Genomic DNA, 19,212 nt, shown 5'->3' on the forward strand with positions numbered 1-19,212 from the left:
CCTAAAACAATTACGAACGAATGAAATCTCACGAGGCCCACGAAAGTGCTTCCTGAGAAAATTTTCCACTGCAATTTTCTTTTGAACGATAAGGTTAATTTAGGTCTAGTTCACTCAATCGATCGATTCCACCACTCAACACACCTCAATGAATCAAGCTCAAATCAAATTTGAATAATTATTTTAATCGTTTAATTCATTTTAAGCACAAAGCGTGCTGAAGATAATCCGGGTCCATAAATTACAAAAGTTCTTGGCACCAACCGTCTACTCCACGCAAAGAAAATGATTCGACAACTTCCCAATCAATAATGCATGAGCAGCAAGTGCCTCGTTACTTACTGAACAAACTCCATTTACTTGTGTAGTCCTTTAGAAAGTCAGCGAGTCAATGAGTCAACGAGTCAACTCGTTCCTGTCTCCTTCTTCCGGTACGTTTTTCTAAGGAAAGTGAAACAGAAAAAAAAAAATATCAGCAAGACTACTTGTGACGTGCAAGCATAAAGGAGAGAAAGTTCTGTCTATCTTCTCTCAACTACTTTGTCTATAAATAGCTGATCAGATCGACCACTGCAACCACTCACACTTCAATAATGGAGCACCTTCTTCACCTCATCAGCCATCTCTTTAATGCATTGCATTGCCGTTTCGAAGTCTCCAGCTTTTTCCTGATGACTCAGGAGGTTCGTGGCCACGCACAGCTCGCCGGAGCAGCTAAGCAGCCGGTGGTCTCGTGCAGTTCCGGCAGCAGGAAGTGTCGGAAGACTGTCGCGACGACGACCGACCATGACGTGGAGGTGGTTATGAGGAGGCTTCTCTTGTGGAACTCGGGAGAGGAGGACGGCCTCGGCCTGATGGAGGAGGCCTGCCGGGTGCTGCAGGAGAAGGAGGCGAGTGTGGAGGAGCTGGAGGAGGCCTTCGCGGTGTTCGACGGGAATGGCGACGGGAAGGTCGGCGCGGAGGAGCTGATGGGGGTGATGGAGAGGTTGGGGTTGGAAGAGGGGGCGAGGGTGGAGGAGTGCGAGAGGATGATCGCGGTTTACGATGAGGACGGTGACGGCGCGATCAGTTTCAGGGAGTTCAAGAACATGCTAATGAACTCTTAGCTTAATTAATTCGTAGTTTGTCGCTAAATATATCTTTTGTACGTGTTTGACTAAAACAAAGTGTGTTTTTTTAGAGATGTTCGAAACAAGTTTGTTATCGGGTTGGTGATTAATTAGTCAAATTGGTGATGCCGATCGATGATTTAAACTGATTGAGTTTGAACCCGGACGACTTGCACGTCAATACACGTCAACGGACACCAAGGTGGCCGGCGTGATCCCTTCGACGATTAAGTCGGCATTGGGCTGAGAAGGAAGAAAGCGGAAGAGCACGAGTAAAAGCTTAGCTTATCTTCCACCATCATCGCCCATCCTTTTATACTGTCGAATCTCGATGTCCACCTGGACCGTCACGTTCGCCTGAAAATTGCCAGAAAGGTGGGATTGCATGGAGCCACGCCCGCCTGTGGCTTCAGGGGCATGGATGAAGTGGCAAAGGTGTGGCGTTGACGTCATACAGTACTTGACGCCGCGATAAAATCATCCTGAGTCAGCTTGTTAGTGACAGCTGGCAGCTCCTAGTCCATCAATAATTTGTAGATCCGTTACTAGCTGAGCAATCTCCTTTGGGCATATGCCGATATGCTTCCCACACGGTTGATGTTTTGGATGGATATATCAAGGTATATTAATTACCAAGTACATGTAATTCAAATTTTGGACCTGACTCAGACTTGTAACCGGGTCAATAAACCTGTTACCTATTGATCCAGTTAAACGTGCCGGAACTAACATATGAGGTTGGGTCGCGTTCCAATTCGAGCTCAAAATTAATTGTGAACCTTCACACCCGGCACCTTGATTTCCACTTCTCTTCCATCTTTGTATATTCAATCCCCGTGCAATCGCTGAAGAACCTAATTAGCAATGGAATGGAAATTGGGAGAAGAAGCACCTCTGATTGAAGAAAGAGGAAGTCATAAGAAGTATGAATCTTTGTTAGCAACCTTAGCTAGCTCCACTGAGCTTAACAACTAAAAAAAACAAAAAAAAAAACAAAACAAAACTGATAAAATGGAGCAAATTTTAAAAACCTACAAAACTAGAAAAAAAACACACACAAAAAAAAGAGAAAAAAAAGGGAGAGGGTTGCTGTTGTGGTGGAAATAATGTCCTTTGCTGTTGCGGCTTAAGGTGGATAAAAATATTAAAATTTTAATATACTTTATATACTATATTAAAATATATCGAACTATATAGATTGATCGGTATGTCAAATATTTTGATACGATATTATACCATATTAAATTTTTTAGTATAGTATCGAATGAGATTTAGTATTTTTCAGTACAATATTAAAATTTTAATATCAACGATATAAAATTTATATCATATTAAAATTTTGAAATGATATACATATAAATTTTTTATATGGTATATAATTTAAAATTTGATATGTCGTATCGAATCACCCCACCCCTAGTTGCAACAGCAAATGCTTGTAATAATATTCTCCATCGAGAATATTTTCATTCTCATGTTCTCAGTCAAGGATACTCCATGGTCAGAGATATTCCTAAAGTGAATGCACGATACAAAGGATTCCTAAAGTGAATGCACGATACAAATACTTTGTAATCCTTTCCTTTCGAGGATGTTTTATGGTTGGAGAGTTTACCAAAGTGATTGCATGACTAATCCTATGTGATCTTTTCAGGGATGTTCATGATCGAGATTGTTTTCAAAATAAGTACTTGGAAGAAGTTTTGAAATATTCTCGGTTAGAATATTTGTTCCCAAAGTGAATTCATGGTTAAAGTCTTATGTCCTTTTTAAGATATTACTAAAGTGAGTACACAATAAGCATCCTATGTGATATGCTGCTGAGCTATCTCCTCTGGGCATATGCCCGATCAAGGATGGTGTGCACTTCCTATGCTTCACGGTTGATGTTTCGGATGGATATATCGAGGTATATTAATTACGAAGTAAGTGTAATTCAAATTTTGGATCCGACTCAAACTCGTAACCGGATCAATGAACCTATTACCCATTAATCTAGTCAAACAGGCCGGAACTAACATCTGGGGGTTGGGCCGATTCCAATTCGAGCTTGAAATTAATTGTGAACCTTTACACTCGACACCTTCGTTTCTGCTTCTCTTCCATCTTTATATATTCGATCCCCGCACAATCGCTACAAGAACCTAATTAGTAATGGAATGGGTTAGGTGGATAAAAAATTGAAAGAAGAAGCACCCATCGATCGAGGAAAGAGGAAGTCATCCAGGGCTTGAAGAAGGCGTTGATCTTTGTTAGCAACCTTAGATAGTTCCAGTGAACTCAGCAACAACAACAAAAGAAGGAAAGGTAAAATGGAGCAAATTATAAAATCCTACAAAACAAGAAAAAAATACAAAAAGAATGAAAGGAGAGGGTTGCTCTTGTGGTGGAAATAGTGTAGAAGAGAAGGGTTGTTTGAGTTAGGGTGAGAAAAATATTAAATTTTTGATATATTTTACTGTATCAAAATATATTGAACCATATAAACATGATCGATATATCAAAATTTCGATATAATATTATACCATATTAAATTTTTTTTAGTACTGTATTGAAATGAAATTTAGTATTTTTTAGTATAATATTAAAATTTTAATATAAACGATACAAAATTTATATCATATTAAAATTTTTAAACTATATCAATATAAATTTTTTTATACCAAATTTTTTATATGGTATATAATTTATAATTCGATATATGGTTTCGAATCACCCCACCCCTAGTTGCAACAACAAAATGCTTGTTTGATTGACTTTAACAAAAAATTAAATAGGGGTGTAAGGGTGAGAAATTCTGGGAGAATGAATTTTTTTTAATATATTATTAAATAATAATCAGAGTAATGAATCTTAAATGGTTCCGAATAATAAATTGTGATTATCTTGACCATTTAAGTATTGATATTTAGGAACTGAACCAATAATTTTAAATGTTTTAACTGTTCATTTTAAATCATGATCAAATCTAATTCAACTGCGAATAAAATTTATTGATATGGGAAAGTTTAAATTTATATGCAAAGCAAAATACAAGATGTACAATATATTCAAAGGCTTAGTAAATTGGAATGACTTTTTATTGAAAATTTACTTGTAGCATGATGGAGCCTAATTCAAATCCGAATAAAATTTACTGATATGTGAAAGTTTAAATTTATATGCGAAGTTAAATATAACATCTATACAATATATTCAAAGGCTTAGTAAATTGAAATGAGATAAAGCTTTTTATTGAAAATTTATTTGTAACTATTTGTTTCCTGTGGTATAGTTTTGTTGGTACTTAGTGTTGGAGCAATCTCAATGGTCCGTACGACCATGTGTTTTGGTGTTTGGGCAAAGAGTTTAAGTTTGGTTCACTCTTGTATTTGATATGTGTATTTGAGTTGTGCATGTTTACAGGATACACATGTGACTCAGGTTGATGGCTTCGGGTCCGGTGAAGGATGGAGCATCCGAGGGACCGTAGACAAGGCAGTGAGGATAAGGGTCGAGGGAAGCGACTTCGAGGCATACGCGAAAGATAACATTGGGGACGAGCCACGGGCTTGAATGCATCCGAGGGACGAGAGCCAAAGGAAGTAAGCTTGAAGGCAAGAGGTCAAGGCTGCAAAGAAGCGTCAAGTGAGTCATAAGGGTGAGGGTACGAGTGCACGAGAGATTGCACTCGGAGTAAAATATTAGTTTTAGGGTTTTACTGTAGCAGTACTGTAGCGTTACTATAACAGCACTGTAGCAGTCGACTACATGTTTTAGCAGTCGACTGGTGCAGTCGACCGCACAGTCAACTGGGTGCGAACAGAATGGTTCTGTTCATTCGGTCAGTGGGGATCAGTCGACTGCATGTTTTAGTAGTCGACTGCACCAGTCGACTGCAAGTTTTAGCAGTCGACTGGTATCGAGCCGTTGGGATATAACGGTCGAATTTCCACAGAGGGCAGTCGACTGCATGTTTTGGCAGTCGACTAGTAGGCGGGGTTTTCAACCCGTGGCCTATATAACCAGAGCTTGGGAGCTTGGTTATAGTTGACGAAATAGAGGTGGTTAACCCCTATTAGTAGTCTACCAGTGCCCTAGCTTCTCAAGAGTCCTTGGTAAGAGTTGTGGTGAGGTTTCTCCACCCACCAGGAGCTACGTGAGCTAGCTGGAGGTCTTCCGGGGAGTAATCCACCGACGGATAGGGATCGTCCACCTTACGGACAGCCGTGGAGTAGGAGTCTTATCTCCGAACCACGTAAATGATCGTGTAGCTTGGTTTGCATTCTTTCCTTTAGTATTTAGCTTTCTACTTGCTTTGTTTGCATTTCCGCTTGCGCACTAACGTTGTAGAAAGAAGCGAGTATTTGGGGGCGCCGTCTATCCAACCCCCCTTCAAGCCGGCCGTCCAATCCCCAACAAGTGGTATTAGAGCAAAGGTCGCACTTCACTGGACTAATCGGCAAGAAGAGCAAATACAAGAAGATGACCGGCTTGATTGAACCTCCAAAGTTTGAAGGAGGAAACCTTGGGGACTTCACATATTGGATGATGAAGATGGAGGTCTTCTTCAACACGGATTGGGACACCATGATGGTGGTCGAAGAGCCGTTTGAAGTTCCGAAGGACAAGAAAGGGAAGAAACTCCGACCGCGTCATTGGACGGAGGAGCAAGTCTCACGATCAAAGGCAAATGATAAGATAATATCTATTTTGATTGATATTTTTCCTAATGACATGATGAGCCGTGTAGGAAAATATGAGAACGCCCACAACTTGTGGAGCAAGGTGAAGATGGTTCTACGGGAAGAACCTAAACCTACACAAGAAGAAGAAAAACCCAAAGAGATGGGTTTAATTGCTCAAGTTGAGGAGGAGCAAACGGAAGTTGAGTCATGCTCAACATCCGAGGAGGAGAAGGAAGATGAGGCATCATCTATATCCTCAAGAATTGAAGAAAATTCCAAGGCAAGTGAAGAAGAAGAAGAGGTCTTGGAAGTGGTCAATCTAGCAAGCACCTCCACTGAAGCAAAATTAAAGGACCATATTGTGTGCTTCGGATGCAATGAGAAGGGACACTACAAGAGTAGGTGTCCAATGGGTAAGAAAGAAGTAACTCCTAAACCCATTCAAATTAATTTGAACACTAATGTGGGTTGTAGGAATAATGGTGCCAATAAGAAGAAATGGCACATAGTGTGCTTCACGTGTGGTGAGCGGGGTCATTACCACACCAAATGCCCAAAGAAGAAAGAAATCAAGAAGTTGGCGCATTTGAAGAAGGAGGAGAAAAAGTGGAGGAAGAATGGAGCCTCATGTCAAGGGGGAGCTCCAAAGGTAAAGGGTAAGGTAAATCCTAATTTAAATTTGAAGTCAAATTTAAATTCCTCCATGCATGTTAAGAAAAATAATGTTAATCATTATATGCCCATGCAAAATTTTGATTTCAAATATCATGATAGGAGTAGGGTAATTGTAGATCAAACCCCTAGGAGACCCACTCATGAAAAATCTAGAAATGGTAGACCTAAGGAGACCCAAGGTATTAATCCCAAGAAGGGGAGACATATGCCTAGAAATGGTAGGTCTAGGAATGTCCAATTTGGACAAATTAACTCTAGGGTTATGAACCTAGAGAAGGAGAATCAAGCCTTAAGGGGAAAGTTTGATAAGTTAGAACAAATCCTTAAGAGATTCAATGTTGGATCTAAGGAATTAAATATGGTGTTGGGTAGCCAAAGACCAAACCATGATAGATCAGGCTTGGGATACCGATCTAATCCCTCCAAGGCTAATGAGAGATCATATGCTAGGGTGGCAAATGATCAAGGCAAGGGAGAGTCCTCCAAAGCTAAGGGAAAGTCTTATGCTAGGGTTGCATATGACTATAGCAAGGAGAAGCCAATAAATGGAAAGGGAAAGTCATTTAAAGGTAAAGAGAAACTAAATAAGGTTAAAAAGGTTAAATTTGTAGGCCAAGTGTCACCGGAGGTGCACCAATGTGGCCTAGCCATTGTGGATGAGTCACCTAGGGAGGTGACTAAGGTTAAGAGCTCTAGGGGGAGCTCAAAAAGTCAATTTGGGACCCATGTCCAATGGATCTCAAGGGGGGTTTACTTGGGAGTCTAGACAAGCCATGGAATGTGCCAAGTGGTTTGGAGACGGACTTGAGTCTCAAACCTAGGGTTTTTGGCACAATTGGTTTATGTTTCATGCTTAGAAATATGACATTGGGGTCATATAGCATGATAATTGGTTTTGGATGTATAGATGACATATAAACCAATGCTAGGAATGTATTATGGGTTAGTATGAGCAAATACATCAAAAGGAAGTCAAAACTAGGACTTTAGGTCAAGGTTCAATTGAACCTTTTAGCTAGTTTTATGTTTTGTGTTAATCTTGAGATTGGTGATAGATATATTTTTATATATATTTTTCCCAAGTAGACATTGATATAATAGACCTCTCCACAAAATTTGGGATTTTTTGGAGGTCTATGGAATTTCTGGCGCATTTATGAAGTTGGCCAGAAAAAGCTGATTTTTTTCATGAATAACAGAATGTCTCTGTAAGCTCATTTTCATGGGGGCAGTCAACTGGTACTTCTGGCAGTCGACTGATACCAGTCTGAAAGTGTTTTCAGCACTGGATTTTGACCGGGTCAGCTCTTATATGTGTATGAAATCCATGGGGGATTAATACATGAGTTTAGGGTCAATTTGGATGACAAGTTTTCAATAATTGGGATATTGTTGGAGAACTTTTTGGATGTTAGGCAAAGGGGGAGAAATAAGGTTTAGTTGGGAAAACCTGAAAGTGCCTTTGCTTAGGGGGAGCCTTGGGATAGGTTCTTAAAAAGCCCATTGTAAAAATCCTAGCTCATTGGGGGAGCGTAGGTGTAGGGGGAGCCTTGGGATAGGTTCAAATGCATGATGCATTGTTTCGGCGTTGTAAGTCCAAGTGTGTAGCCTTGGCATTGTAAGTCCATTCGGCGGTGTAAGTCCAAGTGTGTAGTCTTGGCAACGTAAGTCATTTGTTTTAGCATATTTATTTGCTATTGTTTTCCCTAACTTAAACGTATTGCCAAACATCAAAAAGGGGGAGATTGTTAGAGCAATCCCAATGGTCCGTGCGACCATGTGTTTTGGTGTTTGAGCAAAGGGTTTAAGTTAGGTTCACCCTTGTATTTGATATGTGTATTTGAGTTGTGCAAGTTTACAGGATACACATGTGACTCAGGCTGATGGCTTCGGGTCCGGTGAAGGATGGAGCATCCGAGGGACCGTAGACAAGGTAGTGAGGACAAAGGCCGAGGGAAGCGACTTCAAGGCATACGCAAAAGATAACATTGGGGACAAGCCACGGGCTTGAATGCATCCGAGGGACGAGAGCCAAAGGAAGTAAGCTTGAAGGCAAGAGGTCAAGGCTGCAAAGAAGCGTCAAGTGAGTCATAAGGGTGAGGGTACGAGTGCACGAGAGATTGCACTCGGAGTAAAATTTTAGTTTTAGGGTTTTACTGTAGTAGTACTGTAGCGTTACTATAACAGCACTGTAGCAGTCGACTGCATGTTTTAGCAGTCGATTGGTGCAGTCGACCGCATAGTCGACTGGGTGCGAACAGAATTGTTCTGTTCATTCGGTCAGTGGGGATCAGTCGACTGCATGTTTTAGCAGTCGACTGCACCAGTCGACTGCAAGTTTTAGCAGTCGACTGGTATCGAACCGTTGGGATGTAACGGTCGAATTTCCACAGAGGACAGTCGACTGCATGTTTTGGCAGTCGATTAGTAGGCGGGGTTTTCAACCCGCGACCTATATAACCAGAGCTTGGGAGCTTGGTTATAGTTGACGAAATAGAGATGGTTAACCCTTATTAGTAGTCTACCAGTGCTCTAACTTCTCAAAAGTCCTTGGTAAGAGTTGTGGTGAGATTTCTCCACCCACAAGGAGCTACGTGAGCTAGCTGGAGGTCTTCCGGGGAGTAATCCACCGACGGATAGGGATTGTCCACCTTACGGACAGCCGTGGAGTAGGAGTCTTATCTCCGAACTACGTAAATGATCGTGTAGCTTGGTTTGCATTCTTTCCTTTAGTATTTAGCTTTCTACTTGCTTTGTTTGCATTTCCGCTTGTGCACTAACGTTGTAGAAAGAAGCGAGTATTTGGGGGCGCCGTCTATCCAACCCCCCTTCAAGCTGGCCGTCCAATCCCCAACACTTAGATCATAAAATTATTTCATTAAATAAAGATTGATTTCTGCAATATTCATTTCCTTGTTAATTAAACATCCTCTCACATGTGAAGTTCGTTCGATATATAATTTGTTTAAGAGCATCGGGTGAACAAAATTATCTTTTTCGTCCTTAAACTGATAAGTTCCTTAAATTTTGGATATATATGATCCGGCGGTAAAGTAGAGCCCGATCGGCAGGAGGTCAAAGTGATCAATGTTAGGCGAGTGTCCGATCGGGCGAATTACCTCCGTGGTCAGCAGGAAGAGTAGACGATCCGACACGACCTTTCCAGGTATGCTTTGAGAAGCGTGCACATTTCGGGAAGCGTGCGCGCGGCTCCCGAGAGCTCTATATAAGAAGCCCCAAAGCTTCATCGGAAGTATGTTTTTCATCACTATAGATACAGTCACGCTGCTGCTCCTTTCTTCTCTACTTCATTTGCTTGTCGCCGGTAGCTGATTTGAGCGTCGAAGGGCCATCGCCGGGGAACCCCTCCTCGGCTCGGCACTAACGACTCTGTTGTTGCAGGCTTAGCTCGTTGGAGGTCCACATCACCTTCAGTCAACACTCTGTCAACGTAAGCGTCATCTTTCCAGCGTCCTTCTACTCACACTCAGACAGGAACAAATTTGGTATCATCTGTGGGAACGCACCTGAATCCGAGCTGAGGAAATGGAAGAAGCTAGACGTACGCCTCCACATCGTGGCGCTCACTCAAGAGGAGCTCGATGCGCTCATTCAAGTGCGGGCGACAAAGATAGTCGAACAGCAGTAGCAAAAGGCAATAGCCGATCGTTTGGCGCAGCAAGCGCCGTCGGCCTCGGGAGGCCGAGCAGCACATGAGGACCGACCAAAGCCACTCTCCGTATAGGGACAGAACAAGATGCCGACTGGCACTCCAGGAGAAATTCCGCCGGCGCCCATTCCATTTCACCGGGCGTTATTTCAGACGCCCTCGAAGATTGCTCAGGCCAATCAAGACAGGGGTTCTTCAGACGAGGCTCCCGTTCGGGAGGCAAGAAGGGGCAAAGCGCCTCGAGCTGATTCTTCGCCCGAAAGGATCAACCGACAATTCTTCGAGGCCATTCTGTAGGATCCACTGCCGAGACACTACGCTCCCTTGACAATCGGAGAGTATAACGGGTCGACTGACCCGGACGACCATCTCGGTAAGTTCGATAACGCTTCTACCCTTCATCAGTACACAGATGGAGTCAAGTGTCGAGTTTTTCTCGCCACTCTCTCCGGCTCGGCGCAACGGTGGTTTCGGAGGTTGCCGGACGGGTCGATTAGAAGCTTTAAAGACTTCCGAACGACATTCCTCCACCACTTCGCGAGCAACAGACGCTATCAGAAAACCAACGTCAGCCTGTTCTCCATGAAGTAGGGTTGGAGAGAGACTCTCTAAGCCTACATCCAGCGCTTCAACCAAGTGGCGATGGATATTCCCTCAGTCTCGTCCCAAACCATGATGAATGCGTTCACGCAAGGGCTCGTGGATGGTGACTTCTTCCGATCGCTCGTCCGGAAGCCGCCCTGCGACTACGATCACATGCTGAAGAAGGCCAACGAGTATATCAATGTAGAGGAAGCTCAAGCAGCAAGAAGGAAGGAGGCGCCATCCGAGCCGCCCTCGGGGATCGAACGAAGGCCGCCGGTCAACCATCAACCTCCGAGAGGGCCCCAAGCCGAAGGAGTACGCCCACACCAGGAAGCAAGGTCACACGTCGTCCAACATGTTGCCGCTAAGCGTCCGAAACCAAAGGGGAAGGTATGGACCCCTTTGTTTTGCTCGTTTCATCAGTCTGCAACTCACAACACCCGCGACTGTCGCGGATTCAACCCGGTCGCTCAACCGACGCCTAGGAGTTATCGTCGTCGATCCCCCTCTCCTGGCCGGCGACACGAGTATCATCATTCCGATCGGCGAGAGGAAGCAAGGCGATCCCCAAGGCAGCCTCACCGGAGGAGCCCAGAGCCGACGAGAGCCGGGCGGGAGCAAAACAGGTCGTCCTCTTGGGAGGGGGAGAACAGGAGCAATGCTGCTCGAGGGGAGATCAACAACATAGCTGGCGGGCCGACCGACGGGGATTCCAACCGAGCTAGGAAGTCACACGCTCGGCGGTTGGAAATCCATACGGTGGGCTGCAGTCGGGAGCAGGCCAGTGGGCCCGAGATCAGCTTCGACCCCCGTGACCTCGAAGGTGTTGAAGTGCTGCACGACGATGCACTCATTATTCGAGCGGTAATCGCCAATTACACTATTCATCGTATATTCGTTGACACAGGCAGCTCGGTTAACATCATTTTCAAGAAAGCATTCGACCACCTTCAAATTGACCGAGGCGAGTTGTTGCCCAAGACTACCCCTCTATACGGGTTCACTAGCAATGAAGTCTTGCCGATCGGCCAGATCAAGATGGTCATTTCGCTCAGGGAGGAACCACTTTGGAGGACAAGGGCCACCAACTTCATCGCAGTAGATGCCCAGTCAGCCTACAATGTCATTTTGGGCCGATCGACTCTCAATGAATTCCGAGCGGTCGTCTCAACCTTCTGCCAGAAGATTAAGTTCCCGGTAGAAGATCGAGTGGGAGAAGTAAAGGGGGATCAGCTGGCCGCTCAGAGATGCTATGTCGAGATGGTCAAGACCAAGGCAAAGTCCGCTCGGAAAACACCCCGGATGGAGGTAAGCGCCATAACTGAGAAGCCCCCTACTTTGCTTTATGAGGAGAAAGAAGAAATACAGATACATCCAGGCCGAGCAGAGGCGACGACCTTCATAGCGTCTGATTTGGAGGTCGAGCTAATAAGATGTCTTCAGAAGAACCATGATATCTTCGCATGGTCAACACATGAGTTGCCCAGCATTTCCCCGAGCGTTGCGCAGCATGAGCTCCACGTCTGATCGGACGCTCGACCGGTGAAGCAGAGAAAGAGAGACTTCAGTGTTGAACAGAACCTGATTATCCGAACGGAGATTGAGAAGCTACTGGTGGTCGGCCACATACGCGAAGTTTAGTTTCCGAGCTAGCTCGCCAATGTGGTGCTGGTCTCCAAGCCGGGCAATAAATGGAGGGTCTGCATCGACTTCCGGGATCTTAACAAGGTGTGCCTGAAGGACTTCTATCCCTTGCCCAAGATCGATCAGATGGTAGACTCCACGGTCGGGTGCGAGCTGATATGCATGCTGGACGCATATCAGGGATATCATCAAGTGTCGCTCGCCCCGCGAAGACCAAGAGAAAGTCAGCTTCATCACCGCCGATGGTACCTACTACTACAACGTAATATCGTTCGGCTTGAAGAATGCAGGAGCCACCTACCAGAAGATGATGAATAAAGTCTTCCGGCGACAGATCGACCGCAACATGGAGGTATATGTCGACGATATATTAATTAAATCCCTCCGAGCTGCCGATCTCTGTGCAGATATCAAGGAGACCTGCAAGACCCTCCGGACATATGAAATAAAGTTAAATCCTCAGAAGTGTTTGTTCAGCACTAAAAGTGGACGCTTCCTGGGGTATATCGTCACCGAGCGGGGCATTGAGACAAACCCCAGCAAGGTAAAAACACTCCAAGATATGCCACCACCAAGAAACTTGAGGGAAGCTCAGCGCCTCACCGATCGGATAACAGCATTATCACGATTCATCTCCAAGTCGTCCGACCGAAACCTTCCTTTCTTCAAGATTCTGCGTCGAGCCACCAAGTTTCAGTGGGACAAGGAGTGTGACCAAGCCTTCGAGGAACTTAAAGCATATCTGAACTCACTACCTGTATTAGCTAAGCCTATTGCCAGTGAACCGCTCCGGATCTATTTGTCCTCGACCGAGCACGCTGTCGGCTCGGCGTTGGTTCGGCAGAACGGCGAGGAATAACCAGTGTACTTCTTGAGTCATATATTAAAGGATGCTGAATCTCGCTACACCGATCTTGAGAAGCTCGCTTTTACATTGGTACTCGCCGCTCGGAGGCTTCGTTCTTATTTCCTCACTCACACTATCGTGGTAATGACCAACAACCTTCTGGGAAGAATCCTGCTTAACCTAGAGGCATCCGGTTGGCTGATCAAATGGACAACGGAGCTCAACGAGTTCGATATCCAATATCAGCCTAGAACGACCATCAAAGCGTAGTCCTTGGCCGACTTTGTCACGGAGGTACAAAACCCTGAACCCGACTCGATCTGGAAAATATATGTGGATGGGTCATCCACCCGGCAGGGTAGTGGGATTGACATACTGCTTATCTCCCCACAAGAAGAGCGGGTGCAGTTGTTCGTTCGATTAGAGTACCGGGCAACTAACAACGAAGCCGAGTATGAGGCTCTTATCGCCGGCTGACCTACAAGCCGCTCGGCACGTCGGCACTGGCAGGGTGCTTATCCATTCTGATTCTCAATTAGCCGCACAACATCTGGTGGGAGCATTCGAGATTAGTAATACACGACTCAAGTTGTACGCCGAAGCCTTCGAAAAGTTGAAGGTAAACTTTCAGGAGGTAATATTCCAGAAGATCCCCCGAGCGGAGAACCAAGCGACGGACGAGCTGACCAAATTGGCGAGCTCACTCTCGCCGATCGTCATTACTCAGCCGATTGAGCAAGTATCCTGGTGGCGCACGTCGATCGGATGGAGGGGCTCACTTTCCCTGGAGATTGGAGAATGACCATAACAGAGTTTCTGAAATCTGGAGCTACATCGTCCGATCGGGAGGAAGCCCACTTATTGAGAAGAAGAGTCGGTCGTTTCACCATCGTCGGGGACCAGCTCTATAAGAAGGTCTTCTCCAGGCCATTGCTTAAATGTATCAGATCAGAGGACGCCGACTATATACTATGGGAGGTACACCAAGGCTCCTGTAGGGGGCATCCGGGCGGTCGGATGCTAGCAAGGAAGATTCTGTTGGCAGGGTACTTCTGGCCGACTCTACAGGAGGATGACGCTCGGACAGTAGCTAACTGCTTGTCCTGCTAGAAGTACCACCATGTCTCCCACCGACCGACCGAAGAGATGAATGCTTACACTGTGTCGTGCCCTTTTGACCAATGAGGCATGATATTGTGGTACCCTTCCCCATGGCGACCGGGCAGCAAAAATGTTTACTTGTCGCGGTAGACTACTTCTCCAAGTGGATTGAAGCCGAGCCGTTGGCGAAAATAACCGAGCAGATGGTCCAAAAGTTCATCTGGAAGCATATCATCTGTCGATTCAGCATTCCGCGTCGACTCGTCTTTGATAATGGAAGACAGTTCGTCGGACGGAAACTCAAGGAGTGGTGCGAGGAGTATGGCATCCAACAGGCCTTCACCTCTGTGGCATACCCGCAGAGCAACGGATAGACTGAAGTCGCCAATCGGGAGATCTTATGGATTTTGCGAGTTCGGCTGGACCATATCGGAGGGAGCTGGGTGGACGAGCTCCCTGGCATGTTATGGGCAATCCACACGACCATTAAGGAAGGCATGGGTGTAACCCCGTTCCACCTTGTATACGGCGGTGAAGCGGTCGACCCGGTTGAAGTCGGGGTCGAATCCAATTGGGTACAATACTATAGCGAAGATAACGCTGAGCGGAGGCTTCTGGAGCTGGACTTCGTGGATGAGACTCGCGATAAAGCAATCGTTTGGCTGATGGCTTATAGGCAAAGGATGAGGTAGAACTACAATCGACGAGTGATCCTGAGGTCGTTCCAGGTCGACGACCTCGTGTGGAATAAGGTGAAGCCGGTCGGCGATATCACTAAACTAGAAGCTCCATGGGCTGAACCATTCAAAGTCGTGGAGAAGCTCTACTCCGGAGCCTACTACCTAGAGGATGAAGACGGGACGGCAACTAGAACATCCTTGGAGCGCGAACCATCTCTAGCCGTACCGTGTTGGATGAAAGGTGCGCCAATGTAATTGATGTGTACTCTCCTTTTTGCTTGTTTCCTTTAAGCGCAGGATTGGAATGAAAAAAGAATAAGGTTATCAAAATTCTTGTCGAGCGGCGACGTTAAACCCATGTCTCCACCAAATCATCGAGTGGCGACGTTAAACTCATGTCTCCATCGACGGTCGAGCGGCGACCTTAAACCCCGGTCTCCACCAAATCGTCGAGCGGAGACGTTAAACCCATGTCTCCATCGACGGTCGAGCGGCGACCTTAAACCCCGGTCTTCACCAAATCGTCGAGCGGTGACGTTAAACCCCAAAGTCGAGTGGCGACTATAAACCCCGGAGGTATGATCCTAGCGAATCTTTCAATACTGAAAGTACGGTCGTAATAATCGATCGAAACTACATAGCCGAATACAAGCAGAAAGATAACATACGAAGAAAGGGCACAAAAAGATTTCAGTGATAATAGGTTAAACACTGCCGAACGGTAGGAGTACATTTAAAGCTTGCAAAAATATGCTCTCTACAAGTCCCTCGCTCACTCAATATAATCAAAGGTTTCATCGGGAATGGACTCGAGGAGTTGGACGCGATCGACATCCTTGTCAGACAGAGCTTCAGAAATATGGTCGTTCGTCTTCAGCTAGATGAGCGTAGCGTCGATGGCCAGCTCGAACGAGTGGACAATCTGATTGGTCGCCTTCTCCAGAAATTGGTCCGAGCAAAGGTACTGCTGCCTCAGAACCGCGAAGTGGCCCGGTTCAGCCTCCTGGTAGGCTGTCAACGCCGTCCGGGAGGCCCCCAGATCCTCTTTAAGGCGCTTCACTTGACCCTGAAGCTCCCCCTCCTTAGCTGAGCGGCTCTCCCACTCGGCAACCAGGGAGTCCTCGGCCTTCTTCAGCTTCTCGGCCAACTGCCGAACATCCTGGTTTTTCCGCTCTAGATCGACGATGGCTCGTTGTTTCCTTTTGGAAGCCAACTCGAGTTTATGATCGTAGGTCTTCAATTGTGCCTCGATCTGGCCCAGTCTGCTGGCCTGCTCGGTCGATTTCTGCTGCTCCTCCGCAAGAAGTTGTTGGGCCTTTTTCAGGTCAGCTTGCAGGCGTGCGGTCGGTGGCCCCTAGGAGGAGGAAGCTCCAGAAATCTTGAGCCTCTTCAGCTCATCTTCCACCTGAGCCAACCGCTGGCACATGACGATGTTCTCCACCCAGAACTACAAGCAAGCATTAGTGCCGATCGGAGGTAAATCATGAGTTGATAGTTGAGAATACTAACCCCGGTGGACATCTCCAGGTGACTATCGGTAAGCGCGCCGGGGGGTTTCATAGCCGCTCATGCCCTTGCTTCCTCCCAGATGCGGGCGAGCCGACCGCGAATGTAGACTTGATGCTGAGGAGAGCTGGGTTGGTCGCCCGGCGCCAGAAGGTCCTCCGTCGGAAGGTGAAGCATGGCAATGATGGATTGTCTCCTGCTCGGCGCCGATTGAGCGGAGGTCGACGGGCCGGAAGCTTGAGCAGGAGGGACTGGCAGGATAGCGGACCGTGTCACCTTCCGCCTAGCTGGCGACAAAGAAGTGATCGACTGAACGACGAGCGACTCCAATAGCTCAGCCAAAGATAGAGTCTGCTTGGAGGAAGTGACCTCCAATGTTACGGGGAGCGGCTGGAGACGGGGTGCCTCCCCTTCCAGAAGCTTGGACGGCTGAGGTGGCGGAACGGGAAGGTGTGTTCGTTCGGCGCTTCTTGCGGGAGAGCGGTACTTTATTACCCGAGGACCCCGAACCCTCAACAGGGATGACGGGTGGTGCTTCTCGGACCGATCCTGGGCCGGTCGCCCCTCCTGTGCTGGGAGTCCGCTCGGCAGTCCCGTCACCCACAGTTGTGGTCTCCCCAATCATGCCCTCTTGTGAGTCGATAGGGGTTAATCCAAGCCGCTCCATCTCCTTGGCAGTCGTTGCTTCAATCTCAGCTTGCTTAGCCTTCATTATGCCGGCCGCCAGGCCGTGCATCATGATGTCGGCTATAAAAGAAGAACAGAATCAGTTAGACTCAAAAGAAGAAGGTTGAGGAATTTTATACCTAGGCTGCTCGGGAGCTTCGTTCGGATCGGACTTAGCCCGAACGTGTACATCACACCCTCTAGTAGCAACTTATGAATGTCGAACTTCAGGCCGGCCAACATATTAGCAGCATGGAGGTAGTCCGGCCGGGTCTTGTACCTCTTCAAATCAGGTTGAAAAGGAAGCCCGACCTGCCATTTGGTCCGGAAGCTTGGCCACTCGGGGAGTCTCAGAAAGAAGAAATACTCCTTCCCGTGTTTGTTGGAGGAGGACATTTTATCAAAGAAGACCAGACCGATGCGAGATTGGAACAAGTAAGTGCCCAGCTCGGACTGTTTGGGGTAATAAAAGTAGTGGAAGACCTGAGGGGTCAGTGGAATGCTGTGCATTCGGAACAACACTGCCACGCCACACAGCAAACGGAAGGAATTGGGGACGAGCTGGGTGAGGGGGACACAAAAGTAGTTGTAGACCTCGGTTATGAAAGGGTGGATGGGAAACCGAAGACCGACCATAAATTGGTCTCGGAAGAAACAGACTGTGTCGACCGACGGGTCATTGGGTCGATTGGACAGAGAGGCTAGAACTATTTCATGGTCGGAAGGAAGGTCGAAAGTGTTTATCAAACTTGCGGCGTCGCCCGCATCGAACCGGGTCTCCATGGTAGTATACCAGAGACCGGGAGCGGGGTCGGACGGCTGTGAGGAACTTGCCATGGCCGAGAAATGAAAAAGCAGAAGGCTCGAAGGAAAAGATGGCCGGAAAACATAGAAAGCTGGAAAATACGGTGGTAGAAAAGAAGCAACGGGAAAGCAACAATGAAGAGGGAAAGCTTACGAGAAGGAGAGGACCACCACAGGGTGCAAGGAATCTCCGCAGCAAAGAGACGAGGATCACCAAAGCACTGGACACAGAAGAACCGCCAGGGCAAAATCGTCGGAGAGCATGAAGAAAACGCAGAGGAAGAAATGGCGACGCTGAGGCTTTATAAAGAGGGGCACGGCGGACCAGAGCCGTCTGATATAGGGCACGAGACTCGGAGCGTACATCCGACTGTTGAATTCGAACTGCTAAACGTCACATCAGCAGCTGTCACCTTGGACGTGCAGTGGTTGCGCCGACGACACGTGGCGTCCTCCCACAGGGCAGCATTTAATGGGTGTGGGCGCGTGCTCGGCCTTAATGGGAGTGATTTACGCGTATTCCGAGGAGATTTGGGCAACGTCAGCATTGACCGCCCGGCTCGCGCCCCTCCGGGGGCGATGAGGAAAAAAATCCAAGTATGAAGGCTCAAAGTGCTGATCGGCTGAGAAAGATTAGTCCTACACGGGCCGATCGAGATCCAACCAACCCATTGGCTGATCGGCTAATGGGTCACCAGACCACTTGTCCAGTCAGTCGGACTTGCAGTCTCCTTCGACTAGACTTGATAGGGAGACACGTAATCCAGTGGTAAGTTAGGGCCCGACAGGAGGTCAAAGTGGTCAATGTTAGGCGGCCATCCGATGGGGCGAATTACCTCCGTGGTCAGCAGGAAGAGTAGACGGTCCGATAGCTCTGTCAGACACCGAGCTTCCGACGCTCATGAGGCTCAACCAGGGGGGCACGAAGGCCGAGCATCCATCTCGCTCGGCCAAACAGTGGATGCAACCTCGACTTGGTAGACAGGGCTCCCTCGCCTGATGGAGGGAGCCAACTAGCAAGATATTGGCCGAGCGGACGCTCGACCCGACTATTGTATCACCCGGACGACAGACTAGCCGAGTGACTCTCCCGCTCGGGACGCTCGACCCAGTTGTTGCATCACCCAGACGGCAGACTGGCCGAGCGACCCTCCCGCTCATCCCAATAACAGACAAAGGAGCAGTTGACAATATCTTCCTAGGGATCAGTGTCATCGACAGGCGGCATGGTCGGCGACGTGGTCAGATAGAAAATCGT

General features: G+C 47.1%; 2 protein-coding genes across 2 annotated transcripts; both read left to right on the forward strand.

The window, feature by feature from the left end:
• Window positions 1–593: 593 nt before the first annotated feature.
• Window positions 594–1,106, forward strand: LOC121977253 (probable calcium-binding protein CML46). Its single transcript, XM_042529842.1, has one exon. It carries the CDS (start codon window positions 594–596, stop codon window positions 1,104–1,106), a length of 513 nt encoding a protein of 170 aa, XP_042385776.1.
• Window positions 1,107–14,795: 13,689 nt separating this feature from the next.
• Window positions 14,796–15,233, forward strand: LOC121977254. The gene is made up of 2 exons (XM_042529843.1): window positions 14,796–14,954; window positions 15,027–15,233. The coding sequence occupies exons 1-2, from the start codon at window positions 14,796–14,798 to the stop codon at window positions 15,231–15,233; spliced, it is 366 nt and encodes a 121-aa protein (XP_042385777.1).
• The last annotated feature ends 3,979 nt before the right edge of the window (window positions 15,234–19,212 follow it).

This window comes from Zingiber officinale, chromosome 4B (genome assembly GCF_018446385.1).
Source record: "Zingiber officinale cultivar Zhangliang chromosome 4B, Zo_v1.1, whole genome shotgun sequence".
NCBI lineage: Eukaryota > Viridiplantae > Streptophyta > Magnoliopsida > Zingiberales > Zingiberaceae > Zingiber > Zingiber officinale.